The sequence below is a fragment of the Rhineura floridana genome, chromosome 10, assembly GCF_030035675.1.
Source record: "Rhineura floridana isolate rRhiFlo1 chromosome 10, rRhiFlo1.hap2, whole genome shotgun sequence".
In the NCBI taxonomy this organism is placed as follows: Eukaryota; Metazoa; Chordata; class Lepidosauria; order Squamata; family Rhineuridae; genus Rhineura; species Rhineura floridana.
Window position 1 is genome coordinate 15,996,105 of NC_084489.1, and position 21,044 is coordinate 16,017,148.

At 42.7% G+C, this 21,044-nt stretch overlaps 1 protein-coding gene across 1 annotated transcript in view; it reads right to left on the reverse strand.

Moving 5' to 3' along the window:
• STAC (SH3 and cysteine rich domain) overlaps positions 1 to 21,044 on the reverse strand; it is a 107,577-nt gene that overhangs the window by 40,431 nt on the left and 46,102 nt on the right. Inside the window, exon 2 of the mRNA XM_061586313.1 lies at positions 16,745 to 17,021. Within this exon, the coding sequence (XP_061442297.1) occupies positions 16,745 to 17,021 (277 nt within the window). The remainder of the gene's footprint in view (positions 1 to 16,744; positions 17,022 to 21,044) is intronic.

Sequence of the window (21,044 nt, forward strand, 5' to 3'; positions counted from 1 at the left end):
TGTAATAGAACTAGGAGTAATTTTATTACTTTTGTGGAGTAACTGTAAACTTTCCAGCATTACCTTGGGGCATTACTTGGGGGGGCAGGGGAAGTCTTCTGCTCCTCTGATTCGTGGATGAAAATAATGTGCCTCAAACTGGACTTCTGTGCAGCGTCGCTCTTCCCTCATGCTCTGTGGGCGGGTAGGAGGCGACGAGGGAGGAGGTAGAGAGCGAGACGGGGTGGAGTGGAGAAAACAATTGTTTTTAAAAAATGGATGGTGGTGGTGAAGAATGCAGTGGAGGGAAACAGAAGCCGGAGGGCAACAACATGGATAGAGGTGAAGGAAGCAGCAGCAGCAGAATGGAGATAAAGAACTGTGGAGGTGAAATATATGTGTGTGTGCGTGAATACTGTGTTTGCACGTGGCACACAAAGTGGCCTCCACCACCCTCTCTGGCTACTGTGCTGCATTTACAGTATTTTAACTTTTTTGCATCTCGGGAAAATGTTTGCTTGGGTGAGTGTCCCTTAGTTGGTGGCAGGGCAGGGTCTGGGAAGTGGTTAAGTGAGATTATGCTTGCTGGCTGAGTGGGGGCGGGGGTTGCACTTGGTTTGACGTGCAAAGATCTGAGCAATGGCCTCTGCCTCCTTCCCCACCTCCTTTACCAGCAGAGAGACCACCATTGCTATCTTATGGATAAAAAGAATTATTCTACTACCTCTGCATGTGTGTGTTTATTTTTAATGTTGTTTTAGACTACTTAGATGTGCAGCAGCCAAGGCCAGCACCTTGTAGGCATTCTTTAAAAAAGTAACTGAAATGTAATTGTAGTGATAACTTTTGAGAAAAAGTAAAGTTATCAGTTACTTTCAGAGCAATTGTAATTATAACGGTAATTACTACTTTTGGGGCCATGTAATTGTAACTGTTATTACTTTTTAAAAGTAATATTCCAGGTTTTGAGTATAACACTTTGTGTGGCATCATAAACTGCCTTTACACTTCTTTCAAATTTCTGTTCAAAAATTATTTGAAAGATAAAATGTATAATATGCTATTTTTGTAAGTAATTAAAAAACCCTGTATGTACACTTTTATTATAATCATAACTAAAAGTTTTTACAGTAAACAATTGCCTACCAAGATCTTGCTACATCTCCTGCACACAGAGAGCAAGGGACTTTTACTCCAGCTGAAAGCTATAAACTTATACAATTTATGAGATTTTCAGACAAGCAGGAAAAGACAACCATTTTCTTGCCTTTCAATGGGGTCTAGCCATTGCCTGGAGGTTAACAAATCCCTTGCCAATCTCAACCCTGACTTCACTTATTGGCTGCAAACCTGAAAAGGCAGGGTGAGAGCAGCCAGCTAGGAGCTCATTTAACAGAAGTTGTGGGGGTGGGAGGGGCTGATGTTTTGGTGTATATCTCTTGAACTACACCACTTAGAAACTATTTTTTTAGTGAAAGCTGAGAATCCGGAGAGTAGGGTAACTCACCTAGACACCCAGAGAGGACTCCAAAAATCTGGAGTCTCTGGGCGAAAACTGGACACCTGGCAACCCTAGTCCCATCTGATTTTGAGTTCGTGTTTTAAGCTTAAAATTGGTGGGTTGCGCTTGCTTCTGCACATCTGTGCAGTCGTGCAGCTGTACTTGAGTCTGTTTAACAGCCTTGTTGGAGCAATTTTATATTCTGATCCTGAGGGTATAAACTTTAAAAATCTGATTGAGAAGTTGATATCTATGTCTGCTCTATGATTGTCCATGAATTTCCATAAGGGAGGAAGTTTTATAAAGACAAAATGTATATAACAAGAAGTCCAAAACACAATGCACGAATTCAGCTGCAATATTCATAATACCGTCTCCTTACTAAAAAAAAAGGGCTTTACTCAGCCTTCCTTTTGTGAGACAAACCTTTTATTTGTAATGACGCATGACAGCCTTTCTCAACCTGATGCCCTGCAGGTGTTTTGGATTACAACTCCCATCAGCCCCAGCTAGCAAGGGCCTTTTCCCCCACCTATCTTCTTCTCTAGCTTCTAGATAAAAAAATCAGACTTTGCAGCCTGTTAGGTAGCCCTGTCAGTCGAATTTCCTCTAAGCCAAATATAAAAGCACAGCTGGAAGGGCAGCAACTCAAGGAAACGATGCCCTTACCAGCCAAAAGTAGAAGTTGTATCAATTCAACAGTCTGCAAACACAAGACAGTGGCATTAGACTTAAAGGAAAAATCTCACAGTATGGAGATCATTCAGCAGCTCAGTTGCTAATCTGCCTTCTTCTCTTGAGAGCTGTAGCAAACTATTGCTTTTCTTTTTGGCCCGAGCCATATCCAGACGTTAAATTTGGGTAATCATGATCATTTAGTATTCATGTATTTTAAATACTATGCACATTGCACACATAAATAGAGACTGGTCATTTTTTTTACCCTTATTAACAAGAGGCAGTTATTCAAAGCACACCCATATTTTAATGCTGTTTCCCTGAGCAAAAGCAGATCACCAAAGGGAACCACTGTATATAGTTTCATTCCTCACCAGCGTTCTGATTCAAGACAAATTCTGACATTTAGTAAGTGCCTTCTGAATACGTTTTAATATGTTGTTGCTAGTATAGTGTCACACAGGGGCTGGGAGTGCAAGGCCCTAACTTAAACTAGCTCAGTGACCTTAGGCAAGGCACTATCCAGTCAGCATCTGTCTCCCTCAACTGCCACATGGGAATAACAAGGAAAGTGACTTACCGTACAGAGATGTTATAAGGATTGGTGGCATGATGCTCTTGAGAAATGGCATGCATCGAACACTTGGAACGCCCTATATTAGACTGGCTGCTATGAGTCAACAGCTACTAGCCATGATGGCTATGTTCTACCTCCACTCTTGGAGGCAGCATGCCTTTGAATACAACTTGTCGGTGGGGCGAGTGCTGTTGTGCTTAAATCTTGCTCGTGGGCTTCACATAGGCATCTGGTTGACCACAGTGAGAACTAAATGCTAGACTGGAGGGCCCTTTGCCCTGACCTAGCAGGGCTTTTTCTTATACAGTAGGGCCCTGCTTCCTGGCGCTCCGCTTCCCAGCATTCTGCTAATGCGGCGGCTTTCCTCCCCTCTTTAAAAGCCGCTTTTGCGGCATTTTCACATCATTTTCGCGTGACGCGCCCCATTAAAGTCAATGGGGTTCCGCCTTACGGCAATTTCCACTTTATGGCGGGGATCTGGAACGGAACCCGCCATATAAGCGGGGCCCTACTGTACACTAAATTATGGGATTCTTTTTTCTGCAGTTGTTATATCAGAGGTGCTGCCCTCAGCTTTTATGACTGCAATTGGACTAATAACAGTAAAAAAGGCACACCAAAACATACTTGTTTCTGTGCTATATTTCTGAGGGCTCTATATGCCACATGGAAGGGTACAAATTCCAATAAAGCATATTATGATGATTGGATTAAAAAGGCCCCCTTCCACTCCCAGAAGGGCTGTTTTACACCTCATGTGAGATTGCTAGAACACTGCACATGAAAAATGAAACTAAATCCAAAGTTGTTGCTCCCTTGCTGTCATCTCTTCTTAGGGAAGCCTGAGAACTGCTATAGAACCAACTTTGATTAGCACAGACTGAACTCTTGCACACGTTTTTGTATATAAAAGGATGTAAGAAAAGCCTCTGCTGGATCAGATCAAAGACCTATCTTGTCTAGCAACTTGTTTTCCACAGTGGCCAACCAGATTTCTCTAGCAAGCCTCCAAGCAGGACCTGAGGGCATCAGCCTTCTCCTGTTGTTCCTCAACACCAGGATAGACCAAATAGCTATTATGACTAGTAGTCACTGACAACCTGATGGTCTCCATGAATCTATCTAATCGCCTTTTAAAGCTACCTGAGCTTATGATCATCTTGTGGCAGTCAATTCCATAAATTAACTAAGTTATGTTATGTGCTGTGAGTTTAACTTATGGAACATCACTGCTGGCTATTTTCTTGTGTTTCCAGTTCTTTGGGTGAAACTAATAGTAATAGTAACAGTAGTAGTAGTAATTTGTTATTAATTAATGAATAATCAGTCATTTGTATGAGACTACATATGGACCACTTCCATCGATCTTTGAGCTTCACCTGGTTGTGGCTATTTCACTTGAAATAAAGAGAGAGAGAAAGAAAAGGGAGCGCATTTGCTTGCATTGTTTTGTGAGAATATTAGCAGACATTTTCAGGGCCAGAATTTCAGGTGGAGTTCCATCATCATTACAGTGGACACAACAGATGACAGCGAATCTTTTGGGATTCCCAGGGAGAAGGGAAAATGATAGCATAATTCAGACAGTGGGCTGCAGATAAATTGCTGTAGCTGGAGATGCTGCAGGAAGCAAAAAAATTGCTACTGGGAGGAAGGGCGGGATATAAATCAAACAATAAATAAAAAAAATTAAAAATTGTTCTGTCGTTTCGTTAATCTAGTATGGAAGAAAAACTGGAAGAATTCTAACACATCCCATCCATGCAGCTGCAGCAAGAGATTTTCTAGTAAGCTGCAAACATTTACAAGGAGTGGAAGGTCTGTTGTGCCACTAAGACAACTATACAGAAATCGCCCAAGGTGATTGTATGGAAAAAATCAATAAAGCTCATGCTCTTTCAAATACAATATAATTTGAACTCATTTTAAATGTGGAACTGGATTCTTTTGTTTGCAGCAATAACAAAGCATACAAATGTATTAGCAGAGGAAGTCTTAACATCTCATAAGAGTAGCTGTGTGTTAGTCTGCTGTAGCAAAAATAACAGATCTGTGGGACATTAAAAGACTGACTAATTCAGGGGTCTAGCCCATTGTCCACAGACTAACCTAGACTACAAGACTAACCCATTGCTCACAGGCACCATGGTGCCCACAAATGCCTTCAGTGACATCACTAGTGGGTAGCCCAGAATCTGGGTGCTCATTAAAAAGAAAAAGTAAGCCTGCTTTAGAAAGAAAGTTATGTAGCGAAATGATTTATGCTTCTAAATGATTGATGTGAAATGATTGATGTGAAACGAACCAGCCTGGCTGCTCCTGCCCATCAGTGTTATTAGCCAATAAGCGAAGTTAGAACTGTACTTGATAAGTGAGTTGTTTGGACACCAGGCAATAGGAATTCCTGGGGTCCTAAAGAGGTGCTCTTTTGCCCTCCCTTCTGGTACACTTTTCCTGCTTCTGTCTTTTTTCCTAGTCCTTGGAATCTCCATAGTTTGTCCTTCCCTTTTCCCTAGCAACTAGGATGCATCTTTCCTGTGATGGGTTCACCTGAGATATGGGAGTACCTAGAAATTATTTTCTGCAAATACTACTACACAATCAGTGTGGGTGAATGTTGAAGAATCCTCCTCCCCACAAAAGGAAAATGTGAAAACTTTGCAATAAGGCTTAGGCATGTTTTGTGCTTCGCAGGAGTTAAAGACCGGGGACTTGTTAAGAATTCACTGGATAGTTAACTTACAGTACAATGGTATCTCACCTCAACATCTCAACGAAGAAGTAAGACTCTGTTTAATGGGGCTTACTTCTAGGTAAGTGGGTACAGGATGGCAACCGAGGCTTTGGGTTTATGGTTGGCATTGGGGAAATAGGGTTTTTATGCCTTCAAGAGATGTATAGCAGGCAGAAATTCAGCAGGTTAAGCCTTTTCTAGTATGGAAATATAATTATGGAAAAAAATTCACCATGACTATTCTCTAATTTGTGTTATGCCACACCCCCATAGGAGCCATTTTATGACTGGTGTCCCCAGCACTTTTACAAAATTTGAAATGTGCCCAGGCCTGGCATCACCACCTGGTATTTTCAGGCAGATGCTTGGGTCTCTTGCTAATGTTATAGTTGCCAGGGTCTGCTGGCAATGGTGATGCCTGCCAGGGCCTCTGGACAGTGGCACTCTGGGTAAAAAAAACAATGATGGTTGCCATGTCTTTTCAACCCATAATCCCTCAAAATGTTGGAATTTCTGGGGTGTGGCATTATTGAAAATTAAGAATTTGATTGCATCTGCAGGCGTATTGGACACTACCTTGTCACAGGCCCTTTCACCCCGGAGCAGGCTCTGTGTAATATAATATCAAGTTGCTAAAAATGAACACATTTGCAGCATAGCAGCTAGAAAAGGACAGGTAATATTTTAGATAAAAATGTTCTACCCCCCCAATTCTATGATCATCAGTTACTATCTGGAATGCTTTATTTAGGCCCTGATGGATTCTTGCCCCCCCCCCGTTTAAATCCCTGGTGGAAACAGCTGAATGTGTTCTTGCATGTAGGCATGCTAAAACAAACTTAAAATTAGAACTTATTTCCTAGGGACATATCTTTCTTTGGAAACAACATTAAAAATGAATATTAGTAGTGAGCTTTCTTCTCTGGAGACAAAAAATGAAAAGCAACAGCAAGAAAAACGTGAATAGTTTCCCACAATTAATCTATACTTTTCTCCTTCAGTTTCAGCATGGCTAAGGACAGCCATCTGAGCTGTAGTCAGCGTTTTAGCATACCTGCAATCGTTGCTCCACCTTTGGAATTATAGCGCACAGTTATCTTGCACATAACCAAAGAAAGGCAAAGCGATGGCTTCTGTGTGTGTATGCATGTGCCCACATACACACTCCTATGCACAATGAGAGTGGGATAGGGATCTTTTTCAATGAGAAAAAACACAGAAAGTGGGATAAGGTTCAGAATTCAGCTTCCTGAAAATTTCAGTTTTTGTTTGTTTAAAAAGCTAGGTTTCTAGCCCTTATGGTGAGAAATAAATGTTTGAAAGTCTGTGCACAACACCTGCTAAAAGATTAACTCAGGGCTTTAGTTCCCTGTGTACCTCCTTGCCCCTTTCTATGACTACCAAAACCCTCAAGGTCTTGATCAGGGGAGGGAAATCTTTTTCAGCTAAGGGTTGCATTCCCTTCTTGGCAACCTTCTGGGGGTCACATACCAGTGGGGGGCAGGGCCTAGGGTTGCCAGGTGTCCAATTTTCACCCAGAGACTCCAGTTTTTGGGGATCCTCTCTGGGTAAGTCACCTTAATCTCTGGACTCTTAGCTTTCATTTTTTTAAAAAAATAAGTTTCTAGATGGTCTGGTTCAAAAGATATAAACCAAAATGTCAGCCCCCCCCCCACAACTTTTGTTAGCACCAGCTGCTCTAATCCCTGCCCTTTCAGGTTATTAGTCAATAAGTGAAGTCAGGGTTGTGATTGACAAGATATGTTGACCCGTGGCAATACCTAAACCCCATTTCAAGTTCTGAGAACAGTTTCCTTTTCCTGCTTGTCTCACATCAGGAATTCAGTGAATATATAGCTTTCAGCAGCATGAATACTTTGTACAGGATTGGGACTTGCTTCTGAGTAAACATGCATAGGATTGCACTACAACAGAAGATCACAGCAGGATCTTGGTGGGCATACACAGTAAACAATTTTAGTTATAATAAAAGTGTGCATGCAGAGGTTTTTAAATTACTTCCAAAAAGGCATATTATATATTTTATCTTTCAAATAATTTTTGAACATAAATTTTTAAAAGTGTACATGCTGCAGTGTTATACTTTTCTAATTAAGGAGTCAAACAAGTTTAAATTTTAGAACAGGGCAGTTTATTTGTCTTATTCTTAACTTATTTTGAAAACCTTCCCAACATAAAGCTTTTCTGGGAGTAAAGCTGTAATGCTAATTCCACATACCCGAGAGTTAATCTCAGTGAATTCACTAAGACTTACTTTTGAATAGACATGGTCAGCACTGTGCTGAAAATCAATGGGACTTTTGAGTCCATAGAAAAGGGTTGTGTTGTAAATCTTCTCCCCCCCCAAGCAATTAGGCAGGGTTTACTTAGGTGTCACTACTTTTATTTGGCAGGAAACTAATACTTTTTTCAAACAAAAATGTTATGCAATGGCCAACTGGTTGTGACAATAAACTGTTATATGGGGTGTATGTATTTTTACATCTCCAGTGTGTGTTAGGGTTGCCAGGCTCAGGGCTTGAGATTAATGCTGTATCTTTAGGAGAAGAGAAAGTCTGCCAAGTGCAGGTGTTCTTGCAACACTGTAATGGCAAAAACCACAAGGTGGAATTCTCCCTTCCCCCTGCACAACTTTTAAAGATACAGAAGACCTCTTGGAGGCCGGGCCTGGCAACGAAGAGGCCTTCTGTATCTTTAAAAGTTGTGCAGGGAGAAGGGAGAATTCCACTTGGTGGTTTTTCCCATTACAACGTTGCAAGAACACCTGCAGTTGGCTGACTTTTTCTTCTAAAGATACAGGATCAGTCTCAGGCCCTGAACCTGGCAACCCTAGTGTGTGTGTATATGGAATACTTCCAACAACCCTGTGAGGTAGAGTTGGAAACCAAGGCAGCTCTCAACAAGAAAGACATCCTTTTAAAATCCAGTAACCATAAAACAAGTATAAAACAGTTGCAAAACAGCTTGAAGTGGCATGATTCTGAATTTTGGATTGGGTGAGTGAAGTTCCTTATCAATTGCAGTCCTGTGCATGCTTCCTTGTTTAAGCCCAATTGAATACATTGGGACTTGCTTCTGAGTAAACATGCATAGGCTTGCACCATAAATATCTTTACAGATTGTGTAAATAATAAACAACTTTCATTTTTATATAAATATTTCTTCATACTATGTCTTGATATGTATCTGATTTCACACTATGGTCATAAATGATTATTTACAAATGATTATTTGCTCTACATTTTAAGTGTGCCCTTCTTCCTGAGGGTGGTCATGATCTCTCCTTGTTGTTTTCACCCTAAGGGTCAAATAAGGCTGAGAGATGGTGCATAGCCCATGGTCACTTAGTAAACTTTGTAGCTTATTTCCATTTTAAAATTTAATTAAAATGATTTATATGCAGGCAAATTTATGAAGTAATGCAGATCCACATACTACATTTAAAGCACACCCAACTTGCATTTAAAGCTCATGACTTCCCCCAAAGAATCCTGGTAAGTGTAGTTTCCCCCTCACAGTTATAGTTCCCACCACCCTTAACAAACTACAGTTCCCATGATGGGATTCATGTGGGATTCAATGTATGGTGAATGTGCTTTAAATGCATGGTGTGGATCTGCCCTAGTATGCTGTGCATTCATTAGTGAACTGAAAAGAACAATTTTAAAAGATACTTTTTAAAACAGGGCTGTAGCTCAGTGGTAGGTAGACCTCATGCTTTGCATGCAAAGGTCCAAAATTCGATCTCTGGAAAAGACTATTGCCTGCAATCCTGGAGAGTTAATGCTAATCCATGTCATCAGTACTTGGCATAAGGCATATTCCTTTGTGCCTAAAAGGGGACAGAGACCCAAAGGCCACAGTGACTCCGAAATTCACTTATTTATATACCACTTTATTGTAAAAAGCCTCAAAGCGGTTTATAGAAGGAATTAAAACAATACAATTATTGGCAAAAACAGTTAAAGACAGATATTTAAAAACATTCATAATAATAAAACGAACAATGTGTTAAAAACAGATAAAAAACACAATAGCTTCTGCATGCCTGGGTAGGCTTCCCTAAACAAAAAATGTTTTCAGCAGGTGCCAAAATGAGTACAATGCAGCGCCTGCCTAATGTAAATAGGCAGGAAGTTCCAAAGCTTAGGTTCATGCATGCACAGTACGCTATGTGTGCACACATGCCTACCATCAACCAAGATGGCAGTAGGGACATCAGCCCCTTAACCACCACCATATTGGTTGATGGCAGCCCTGTGCACACAGCACACGCAGCAGCAGAACACGGGAGAGAGGTAGGTGAGGCGAGCAGGTGGGTAGCCTGGAAACTCCATTCCTGCGATCAGTGGTAGGGACCCTGCCTCGGATCGCGGAAGGGGAATGCTACTTTCCCACCTGATCGAAGGGCCCGTCAGGGGCCCCACCCTATCGAGGGGCTCTTCAGGGGCCCCTCTGGGCCACAAGGGCCCTCAGCCAGGGCCCGACCTGGCCACCCTTTGGCACAGGCCCTGGGCACACTCCATGATATCACTAGGGCACCCCCCCATGACATCAGTAGGGGCCACCTTTGAAATCTCAGGGTTTGGAATGCTTCTGACCAGGGAACGTTAGCAGGGCCAGAGGCACAAACAGGCAGAGCATTAAATGTGAATTTTACCTTTGCACAGAGGCCCTGGATGAAGAGGTTTGCCTTCACCTGCCGATGGAAGGAGAGCAGAGTTGAGCCATCACGTAGCTTACAACCTCTGACCTCCTGTACTCATGGAGGCTCCCCATGTAATTAAAAAACCCAGTTACACAGGATTCTAAATCGCATTGGGAACGTTCATAAGTACTGGAGACTCCCTGTTTCAGATTCGCTTGTCCATGAGTTGGGGGGGGCAACAGGGATGACAATGGGAGGGGCAGAGCTTAGTCAGCCTGTCTCTGCTCTCTTTTCTGGTGTGTAGCATTTAAGCAGAAGTAGAACACCTGCATCGGGCTAGAGTTATGTTATGTTTCATGTCGAGGTATGCGATGGTGAATTTGAGTTAATTGATTAACACACCTTTCACTGATTACAAAGGTCCCCCAAATTAACTGGGGTGGGGACTTACTACCACAAGTGAGTTCAGCCACTGAAAATGGAATCTGAATCTGTGGTTCAGTTTCATATAAATTTTAAGTGATTAATCTGTACATTAATAAATTAAATCTCCATACATTTGTATATGAATAGAAGATCATTCTGAAAGGAAAAAGGTCATTTCAGATGGCATGCTATTCTGTTCTGTTCTAGTCTAGCTCAGGAAGAACTGCTGCTTTGTTTTAGTTATGTTTCTTTGCTTGTGTAGGTTTTAGGAAGGGTACGGAGTTAGGGTAAATAGGACACATGATTCCTGCATGTTTAATCATTGCATAGAAGAAGGAAATGTGGAACTTACAGTTTGTCAGGTAGGGATAGGCAAAGCTGTTCTGGCTGTAATGTTCTCAGTCAGGTTCAGGAATCTTGTCCTTTTCTGCATTTGACCACACTGGTTTAGAAGTGTCCTGTTATACCTCCTTGAATGCCCGTGATAGTGTCCCAATCCACAGATCCTTGCATGAAGCAACAGGATGTGCATATGTGAATGTATGCAAGAATGCCTATGTGGATACCTATGAAATGAAATGTTTATGCATGCTGGCGTGGGGCAGGGTGAGGTAGGAAAGAAGGATTAGGAATAGAGTTCAAGTTCTAAACCTTGAGAAATATTGATACTCAGGGGCTCCTGCAGTCTTGATGAGAAAAACGGATATGCATCTGTTATTGCTTTCCAATTTACATTTTGAGGAAGAAAACCAATTTGTATTTTGTAAAGTCAGATGACACTGCAGTTGATTACATTGCAAAATATCCAGTGAATGATTGCTCTCCCAGCTAAGCTAAGAGAACATCCACTGAAGAAACCAGATCTATTATGTAATCTCTCTTTTGATTTTCCTCCTAATTCCACTGGTCTAACTGATTCTGGATAGATTGATGCTCACACAGAACTTAACAATTAATTGGAGGGAATATTTTTTAGGGATTTTTGCATTTGAAATAGATTATGAGGCACAGCATGCAAAAAATGTGTGGAAAGCTAAGATTTTTTCCATTTGAGTCACTACAGGAAATGGAGTTCAGGAGTAGCAGGATTTGAAAACAACAACAGATAATGTATTTCTTTTCAGTGCAAAGTACTGGCATGTTATTTTCTTCAGTGCAATGCTGTACACACATGACTGAAGACACTTCAGAGAAAGAGGGAAAAAGGACAGGGCTGGAGCTCATCAAAGTAATAGCCTCAAGCTTTGATGTAGTGCTAGTTTTGCAGTTTTGCTCCAGATTGGTTTTTAAATAGCATCTTGCCTCCTGCCTACCTCACAAACCCTAAAAAAGTTAACATGTTATCTCAAGGATGAATGGAAAAATATGACTAAACCAAGCTAGAAAGAATATTGGACAGGGCAGGCAGGCAGGCTGGCTGGGAATAATCACTAGCATAGCTCTTTTACATTCTTTTGAAGCTGCATATTAGTAGCCCATAAATAATTCACATAATAAATCAGAGGTAGTTTCAGCTAAAGAAAAAAAAAGAGGAAAGACTCCAGTGGTCATAGAGATTCTGGGCTTTCAAACTTGTCTTGCATCTCCAAATACCCTGCTTTTTGCGTTTTTCCTTTGCAAAACTGAATGCTATTCTAATGAGTTACCTGAGAAATCGGCATTTTTCACTGCTTCATGGAATTTTTCTATCAAGCAATTTGTAGGCCTTGTGGATACCTTGAATCTGTTCAAGTGATCATAACAAGAATCTCAGCTCCTAGTATGGGGAAAATTAAATACAGCATTCTCACTGTATTTGCCTATTATTAGGTCAGGCTAGACCAGCCTTTCCCAACTAGTGGGCCACCAGATGTTGTTGGACCTAGGGTTACCAACCGTACTTTTTTAAGAGTACATGTACTCTTTTTGAGATGGTGCAACAGCGTACTCTTTTCACTTATCGAAGCCAAATGTACTCTTTTTGAAATGACAAAATGATGGTAACCCTAATTGGACCACAACTCCCATCAGCCTCAGCCAGCATTGCCAATGGTCAGGAAAGATGGAAAATGTGGTCCAACAACATCTGGTGGCCCACTAGTTGGGAAAGGCTGGGCTAGACAGTAGAAATCTCTGGTGAAAACCCAAGAAAACCCTTACTTTCATTTGAAATGAAGAGTAGATTTACAGTACTGCATTTTAATGTAATTGTATATGTCAGTACCTGACCATGTAAAGCAGGTATGGGGAACCCGTGGTCCTCCAGACCTTGATGGACTACAACTCCCATAATCTCTGATCATTGGCCATGCTGTCTAGGACTGACAGAAGTTGGGAGTCCAGCAACATCCAGAGGGCCAGAAAAGATTAGTGTGAACCAGGTGGTAGAGAAAATGACGTGGCTACAATCCTTTGCACAGAGAACTTAGTAACACAAAGACCCAGAATTTCTTTGAAAACAAGCACAGCTTGTTCAGGACCTAAAGTGTAAAGCCCCTACTCACAGGGGCATCACTACTGGGGTGCAGACTGCACCCGGGTGACACCATGAGGGGGTGACACCCAGAGCAGCGCCGCCCCGTGCTGTTGCTTGGCAAAGGAGCCGATAAGCGCTCCGGGTCAGCGTCAGAGCAGCCAACTCCTCCTCGGAGGCGGGCGGGCGAGACCGAAAGCAGGCACCCGCTCACTGGCGGTGAAGCCTGGAGCGCGTGGTGAGTGTGCGTGCACACAAGGCCAGCCACCCCCATCCATGCACCTGGGAGGCGCGCACCGGAGGTCCGCACTGCCCTCCGCACTCCTAGTGACGCCGCTGCCTACTCACTTTGAATGGCAAACACTTATGGAACAGGATCTGAAATGTTTTGTTGGCGTGCACAAATGTAATCACACAAATGTCATGGCTGCATATGTGTGCAGTACGCCTCTATATGCAGCCCTAAGATCCAGCCCTATACTAACCTGCAGTATTTTAACTGCTCTCTTGTTCCGGATCCAGCCTTTGCTTTTATTGGTGCAACTTGTGTGCTTACTTGTGGTGGTTCTGAAAGAACACTGTTCTTCCTCTGCATCTTCTCCCATTTCCACAAGTACTTGGGCATGTGCTTGACTTTCAAAGGGCTGCACATGCATCAGGGCACATGTATGTAAGGGTCGAGGAGGTGATGGTTTTTAGAGTGCACTGAGCAAAGGAATGCATTTTGTTGCCTGTATTTTTCTGTCCTCAGACCTCATGGTTGTCCTTTAATTGATCCAATGAGTGATGTAATGATTCAAAGACAACTGAAAGGACAATGGCTAAATATGTACATTTTTAGGAGTAAGAAGGTTACAATGGACATTCATTGAATCTTGGTTGAAAAGAACACCAATAAAAAAATAGTTGACCATCTTGTAAAGCTCTCATAAGTGTTTTTAACTGAAATTTGAATAGTCAAGTAAACATAGTACATTTTTAAATTACACAATTCTGAATATATGTTATACACTTTATTTTCAAATGGGGGAGTATGCCCCAGTCTATGCAAATTTCAAACTCTCCTCTCAAATCTACATTCACTGTTATCAAAATTTGCTCAATATAGTGAAAATATGTTAAAAGTAACAATTTCCCAATATATATTTGAGAAGAGTATAGAGGAGACGTATTTCTTATTTCTAGGAAATTTTCAGTGTTCTCCAAGATTTGAATTTACTTGATATGAATTGCTGATTTTGAAAAGGCCTTGATAAGCAGTTTGGTGGAAATCCAATGAAGAAGAAGAATATTCCTAAATTTGGGTAGAGTTGTTACCTGGGCCCCATATAAAATCTAGGGCTTTGGGATTTCCTCATTACTACTGGCAGACAATGCTTTTGGAGGTTGCTGATTCATAGGGTTGCCATAAGTTGTAGTCAACTTGAAGGCACATAACAACAACAACTGGCAGACAAATTATAAGTAAGTGAAGTTTTACCTCCCCAGTTTGGGTAAAAAATGGTTGAGTTAGACCACACCACAGAAGAACCTTGCCAAATGGTTTTTAACTTCTTTGCTTACATCAGTCTTATCATTGTGAGATGTTCCAACATCTTGAATCACATACACTGAAGAAAGGATCTGCTTACAAATCTTTGCATTAGTTAATCTTCAAGAGTATACTCATTGTTCCTCTTCTAGCTTCCTGCCAGATGCCATTTACTTCATCTCTCTTTCAACACCATTATAACTCTATGGATCATTCCAATCTGGTATACTTTTATCTTCCTATTGAAGCACATTGTTAATGATGTTAGGTTCTAGAACCTTAGACATGGCTAGCCCTGGGCAGCCCTTGGGCACCAGCCTCCTCTGGGCCTGCAGTGCCATAAGGCCGAACACCCCTGCTTGATACAGGCGGTGTGGGGCTTAAATCAGCCCGCCTGCCCAACCTACCTGTTGCATCAGCATGTGCACGCCTGCCATCACTTAATAAGGTGGCAGGTGCATCAACCCCTTAGGGATATCCCCGCTGCCATCTTGGGTGATGGCAGGCATACAAGTGCAGCATGTGGTGGCATGTATGCTGTGCTAACACAACAGGTAGGTGGAACGGGCAAGCTGAGTTAAGCCCTGTGAGGCCTGTACTGGGGAGAGGTGCCTGGGGGTTTGTGATCCGTGGCAGCGTCAGGTCACTGAGTCCTGCAGCCTGGACAATGCTGCAGAGCACACTAAGGAGGGGTCCCTCAGGGGTCTCTCTGGGCTGCAAGGGCCCTTGGCCAGGGCCCAATCTGGCCACCCACTGGTGCCAGGCCTGACCTTAGAGATGTATTCTTAAAATTTGCAGATCATTATTTTTATAAGAAGCAATGTTTGTTTAGCTCTGGCTAACATGCAGAAACCCACCATGGTTCTTTATTCAATTGTGAGCCCTTTTCAACATCTCATACAGCTCCTCACTCACGTTACAAAACCACAATTTGTCACAACTGGCCAATTGATCTAGTCAGCAGATGATTACAAGTGACCAAATGCATAACTAGTCCAATGGAAACCCATGAGAGTTAAGGGGAAATTAATTTCCTTTCACTGGATCTAAGACAATATCTTTTATTGCATCCTGTAGCAAAATCTTAAGCACTCATATGATCACAGGGCATAGAGATGTTAATATCATCCAATGGAAAATAGCTGGTCTACACAGATGTAACTGTGAAGTCTAGCAACCAAACTTATCACATCCACCCAGCCTACAGCCCAAGAACGTGTTTATGAAATGTCTAAGAAGTAAAAGAAACACATAAATAATAAATAAATAAATAATACAGCTCTCATTAGTCTAGCTGCTCTGATGTCACAGAAGGAGCAGGATAGCCAGGCAGCTGACTGTTATGATGAATTTTAGAATTTCATTTCTAAATTTCATGAACATGTACGAAAATTAAGCTGCACAAGTATTGTCTACAAGCCTGAGTTTTCAAGTGAAATCTTAATTAGGTGCAAACTTGTAGACTGGGTCCAAGGGCTTGCAATCAGCCATAATTTCAGACTGACACTTGCTGCTTATGACTGGTATGTGAAATTGTAAAGACAATCTGTCAGTATAGCTACTGGATTTCTTCCTATTATCCAGCATGCTTTTAAGATCATTATTCGTATTTGTTGCTTTCCTCACAAAAGCAACCCAAAGCAACCTACAACGACAATAAAACAATAAAACGAATGATAACAAACCAAATCAATACACCTAAAACACATCCGTACAAAGAAAAGGCAGGTCTTGCAAAGCTTGCCACACTAAAAGAGGCAACCAGTAGCTGAAGCCCTTCAAATTAAGGGCCAAACACCTGAGTAATAATAGATAACGATCGTGCTAGGCATGCCTCTTTGGAGAGAACATTCCACAAGCAGAGAGCCACAACTGAGAAGGTCCGTTCTCATGTTGCCACCCTCCACACCTTCCTGAGACGGGTAGCACAGAGAAGGACCTCAGATGAAGAATGCAGAGTCCAGGCTGGTTCACATGGGAAGAGGCATGGGGAGAGAGGTATTTTCAGGGGCAGATTCAGAGCTCTGCAGTTCTCAAGGGATAACAAACTTTTTAGTAGGAATTCATTCCAAAATAAATATTGTGTTAAATACATGGAAGGAAATGGATTGTTTTGCCTAGAGTATGGACTAGAATTTCATCACATCCCTGGAAAAGGCCATAAAAGGTGCTTAGGAAGAAGCACCACCATTCTTACCAACAATCATGTGGTTGCAGATGTCACAGAAGGTAGGTTTTTTGAAGATGTGCTCCTGGAAAATGTGAGTCTTGTTGCTTTCCTGTTGGGAATGGACTTTGGTTGGAGTGGAAGTTTGACTTTCAGAGGTTGGAAGCTGGTCAGTTCTGGGGCTGATTTCCGATAGCAAATCTACTTGCAACTTCATGTCACTGTTGGTCCGCTGGAAAAAGTTGTCTGCGCTTTTACTCCGTAAGCTCTTGGTCTTGAAAGAGAGTGATCGTTTCAATTTCTGGAGCTGCAATACAACAAAAAATTGTTGCAATTGGCAAGCTCATAGTACATGGCCTATAATCAGATTCCTAATTATAAGCAATTCCTGCTGACCTGAGTTGTGTACAATGAATGTAATTTCAGATATTACTTTCAATTCAGACTCATTAGCAATTTTGCATTGTAGATCAGCACCAGCCAATGCATGGCCAATATCTACCTTAGAGTGCCCACTTACACATTGCTGAAATAGAGGAAATGCATCATAAAAAAAAGAGATGCATATGTTCCATATGTTGATTTTATGTATATATTCAAATTTAGAAATGATTACTGTTTTAAATTATAAGTTTATATAGAAATGCAATACGCAGTAGAGAATACTGTGTCCCAGTGACCTGTTGTCCAAGTGCTTAACTGTTGATGCACACCTTCAAGGTCCCTACTTTCCCTTCTTAGGCTTCTGGTCTTGGACTGGCCAGCCCTTCAAATAGAGGATGCCTGTCCTAATATTGTTTATGGAGGCTTTTCCGCCAGAAAGATGGACTTGCAGGGGAGCTGTTACAGTGTCTGCTGGGAGAAAGATGGGGCAGATGAGACCTATAGGCTTACTCTTCATGCTTCTGCCCATAAGCTAACTATGCTATTATGAAGGGCACAGTAGCGGCTACCTTCCAGCCAATCCCTGTGCTCTGTTGTATGGTGGCAGCAAGAATTACAAGTGAGCAGGCCTGGCTGCAGGTTTTGGGGGGTCCTGGGCTAACTGCCCTCACTGCCCCCCAGTTTACTTTATCATGGGTAGACAGGCTGCCTGGGGGGGGCGGCAGCAGCAGCAACCGTGCTCAACAAAGCCCTCGCTTCTGCTCGCTGCTGCCTGACATTGATGCAATTGCTTTCTCAGCCCCCCGGTCCTAAAGCAGGCAGGTATATGGGCAGAGGTGCCTGGAGAGGCTGGATGGGCTGGCAGCAGAGCATAATGATGGAGTGGAAGGTGTGGGAGAGGGCACCCTCCTCACTTGCTCAGGGCAAACTAGTGGAAACTGGAAATGGTGGCTGGCCATCCTTTCCAGGCACCTCCATACCTATGCCTGCTGAGGACAGCACCCGAGGGGATGCTGCTCTCGTGACCTGCCTCAAAGTGAGAGTGGGTGTGCAAAAACCACAACCAGGTCATCTACATCATGCTGTACTTTGATGAAACGTGTGAGGGCATCCTGTTCCTTCCAATGGCAGTTCCACACAGCCCAGGCCCTGCCTACAGAGATGGCTCAGTATCACTGCTTGGGTACCTCCCCCTACTCCCTGCTGGCTGCCAGTGTAAGCAAGCAGCTGGCTGGTGGTGTTGAAGGCCTGATGGCCAGCCCTGACAGGGCCTCTAGGCCCTGGCACTTGCCCCAGTATGCTGAGTACTGCGACCAGGCACGTAATTAGAGATTTAAGGTAGCCATCTTGAGTTTCTCCTATCTCCCTTTTTTTGTTTTGTTTCTCATATTGGTTTTTAATGTGTAATAAGGCAAGGCGCAGTTCAGACATGGTGCTTAACCACAGATTAGCACTACATAGGCAACCCTGGGCAAGCCAGCTGCGAGCAGAAGCGAGGGCTTTGTTGAGCACGGTTGCTGCTGCTGCCCCCCAGGCAGCCTGTCTACCCATGATAAAGTAAACTGGGGGGCAGTGAGGGCAGTTAGCCCAGGACCCCCCAAAACCTGCAGCCAGGCCTGCCCACTTGTAATTCTTGCTGCCACCGTACAACAGAGCACAGGGATTGGCTGGAAGGTAGCCACTACTGTGCCCTTCATAATAGCATGAGGAGGAAATTGGAAGCATCTGATTCTGGGTTTAAGCTAATCATAGTTTGTTATGTCCAAACCAGGAACTGTGGTTAGTTCAAATGATGGTTTATCAAAACAAGCCAGGATCAGAAAAACAGTTTGAGGAGGAACATATGACCCTTCAGATGTTGTTAGACTTCAGCTCCCATCATCCCTGATTATTGTACATGCTGGCTAGGTCTGATGTGAATCCAATAATATCTGGAGGGTGACAGTTTTCCCATCCCTAGGTTAAACAAACCACAGTTTGCCTAGTTTGCCTTAGTTGGGTGGAACAACAAACTGCGGTTATCTTAAATCTAGAAGTGCTACTGATCTCCTCATAGCTGCGCTGGAGGAGAGATAAGAAAGGAGTGAGCGCATAAGCCTAAGGCTTGCCCAGTCTAATTTGCATAGTTCTAAACTATAATGATATCTGAACTGGGCCAAAGCCATAGGCATTGAGGAAAGGTATTTAGAGTCCTTTTGAATGGGAAGTAGCAGAAATGGTATCTCAATGGTACGTGCTGTACATAAATAAAAGGCCATTCACTGGCATCTTCAGTTGAAGGATCTTAAGTAACAGGGCTGGGAGATTGCAACTTGAATGCCTGGAGAACTTCATCCCATCATTGCACTGGGCTAGATGGCCATTAATCTAACTCAGTAGATGCGGAATGCTACCGAGGTGTGGGGATTGAAACAGTTATGGCCAAAGATTAAAGCAATGTTTACAATCTGGGTGATGCCTTTATTTGCCATGTAGCTGGGCTGGAACAGGGGTTACACAAAATCTGCAGCCCTTGGATTAACACTATTTTTTAAAAAATAAAATAACAAGAACACCTGAAAAAATTACAGTCCTTCTGTTGGCATGGTGATGACAACAGCAGGAAACAGTAGGGTTGACAAATTAATTATAATGTCTCAGGCTGCTCATATGCTTCAAGTCAGCATTAAAACCCTCAAAATTCCCTTCTAGAGAACTTCCATGACACCTTAAATCTTCCAAGATGCACTCAGCCCTCTTTTGCAAGAGTTTGGTTTTTATGTGTTCCCATATCTGTGCAATGCTGTCACACAAACCTGGATTTTGTAGTTTTTGTGCTAATGTTTTGGAGCATAATCCAGCTGGGTGCTTCTCTTCGCGAGCACCATTTATATGAAGGTCACTGCACAAGAGCACTAACATAGAGCAAGAGAACCAGCGGCCTACAAAATGATGGACATGTTTCTAAGAATACAAAAGGGCATGACGCAATGGGAAGTTCCCTATGCAAGTTCCAATGAATTCAGTGGGAGTCGTCAGCTTTTCTGCAGTTACCCTTCTTTTCAATAGGCTGATGTTCCTGTTGAATTGTGCCCTTTATAGTGTTTGGGGTTTTTTTTAGAGTAGGAGGAGCTACACGTACCCAGAAAGATAAACTGCACCTATACTTTTCTATGGCAAAATGGCATCAAGCAGGTAATAAAGACCACCTTGGAAGTCATAGGGCAGCTTGGTGGTCAGAGCATCTGCTTTACACGTGGAAGGTCCCAGATTCAATCCCCGGTGTCTCCATGTAGGGCTGGCGGAGACTCTTGCCTGAAACCCTGGCAAGTGGCTGCCAGTCAACGTAGACAATACTGAGATAGAGATGGGCCAATGGTCTGATTCGGCATAAGGCAGTTTCCTATGCTCCGATGTCACGTGTTCGCAAGTACAGGAAGAGCCGCGTTTCTAGGAACTTTTGTTCACATGCAAAACTGGCTGTTTATTGTGTTGCACACCTCATTTGCTCCCTTCCTAAACACAAACGTGTCACAAAGGAGTTCTTAATGTCACTCGTGAAAGTGGGAGAAACTGGAAATCCAATGGTTAAGCAGAAATAGCTGCTGATGTACTGATTTATTGTCGTTGAAACGGAATCCCAGGATTTTGAGATGAAAATAAATAGCATGATAAAGTAATAAAGAGCGTCCTCCATCTTGCATCTCCAGTCCCCTGGCTCTTCTGCTCACAGACATTTGCAGCCAGGTTGCTTCATACCTCCAGTGGCAGCACGAGCACTGAGCTGAGTAACTAATCACCTGCCTACCACTGAATGGGTTCTTGCAGAAATCACGACTCATTATCTCCCCACCCCTCAAAAAACAGAACTGCAGTTGCACAAGGTGACTGTAATGACATTCATTATTGATTTGCCATCCATTCCCACCATGCCCCATGAGGTTAATTAAATGGTAAACCTTCTTCT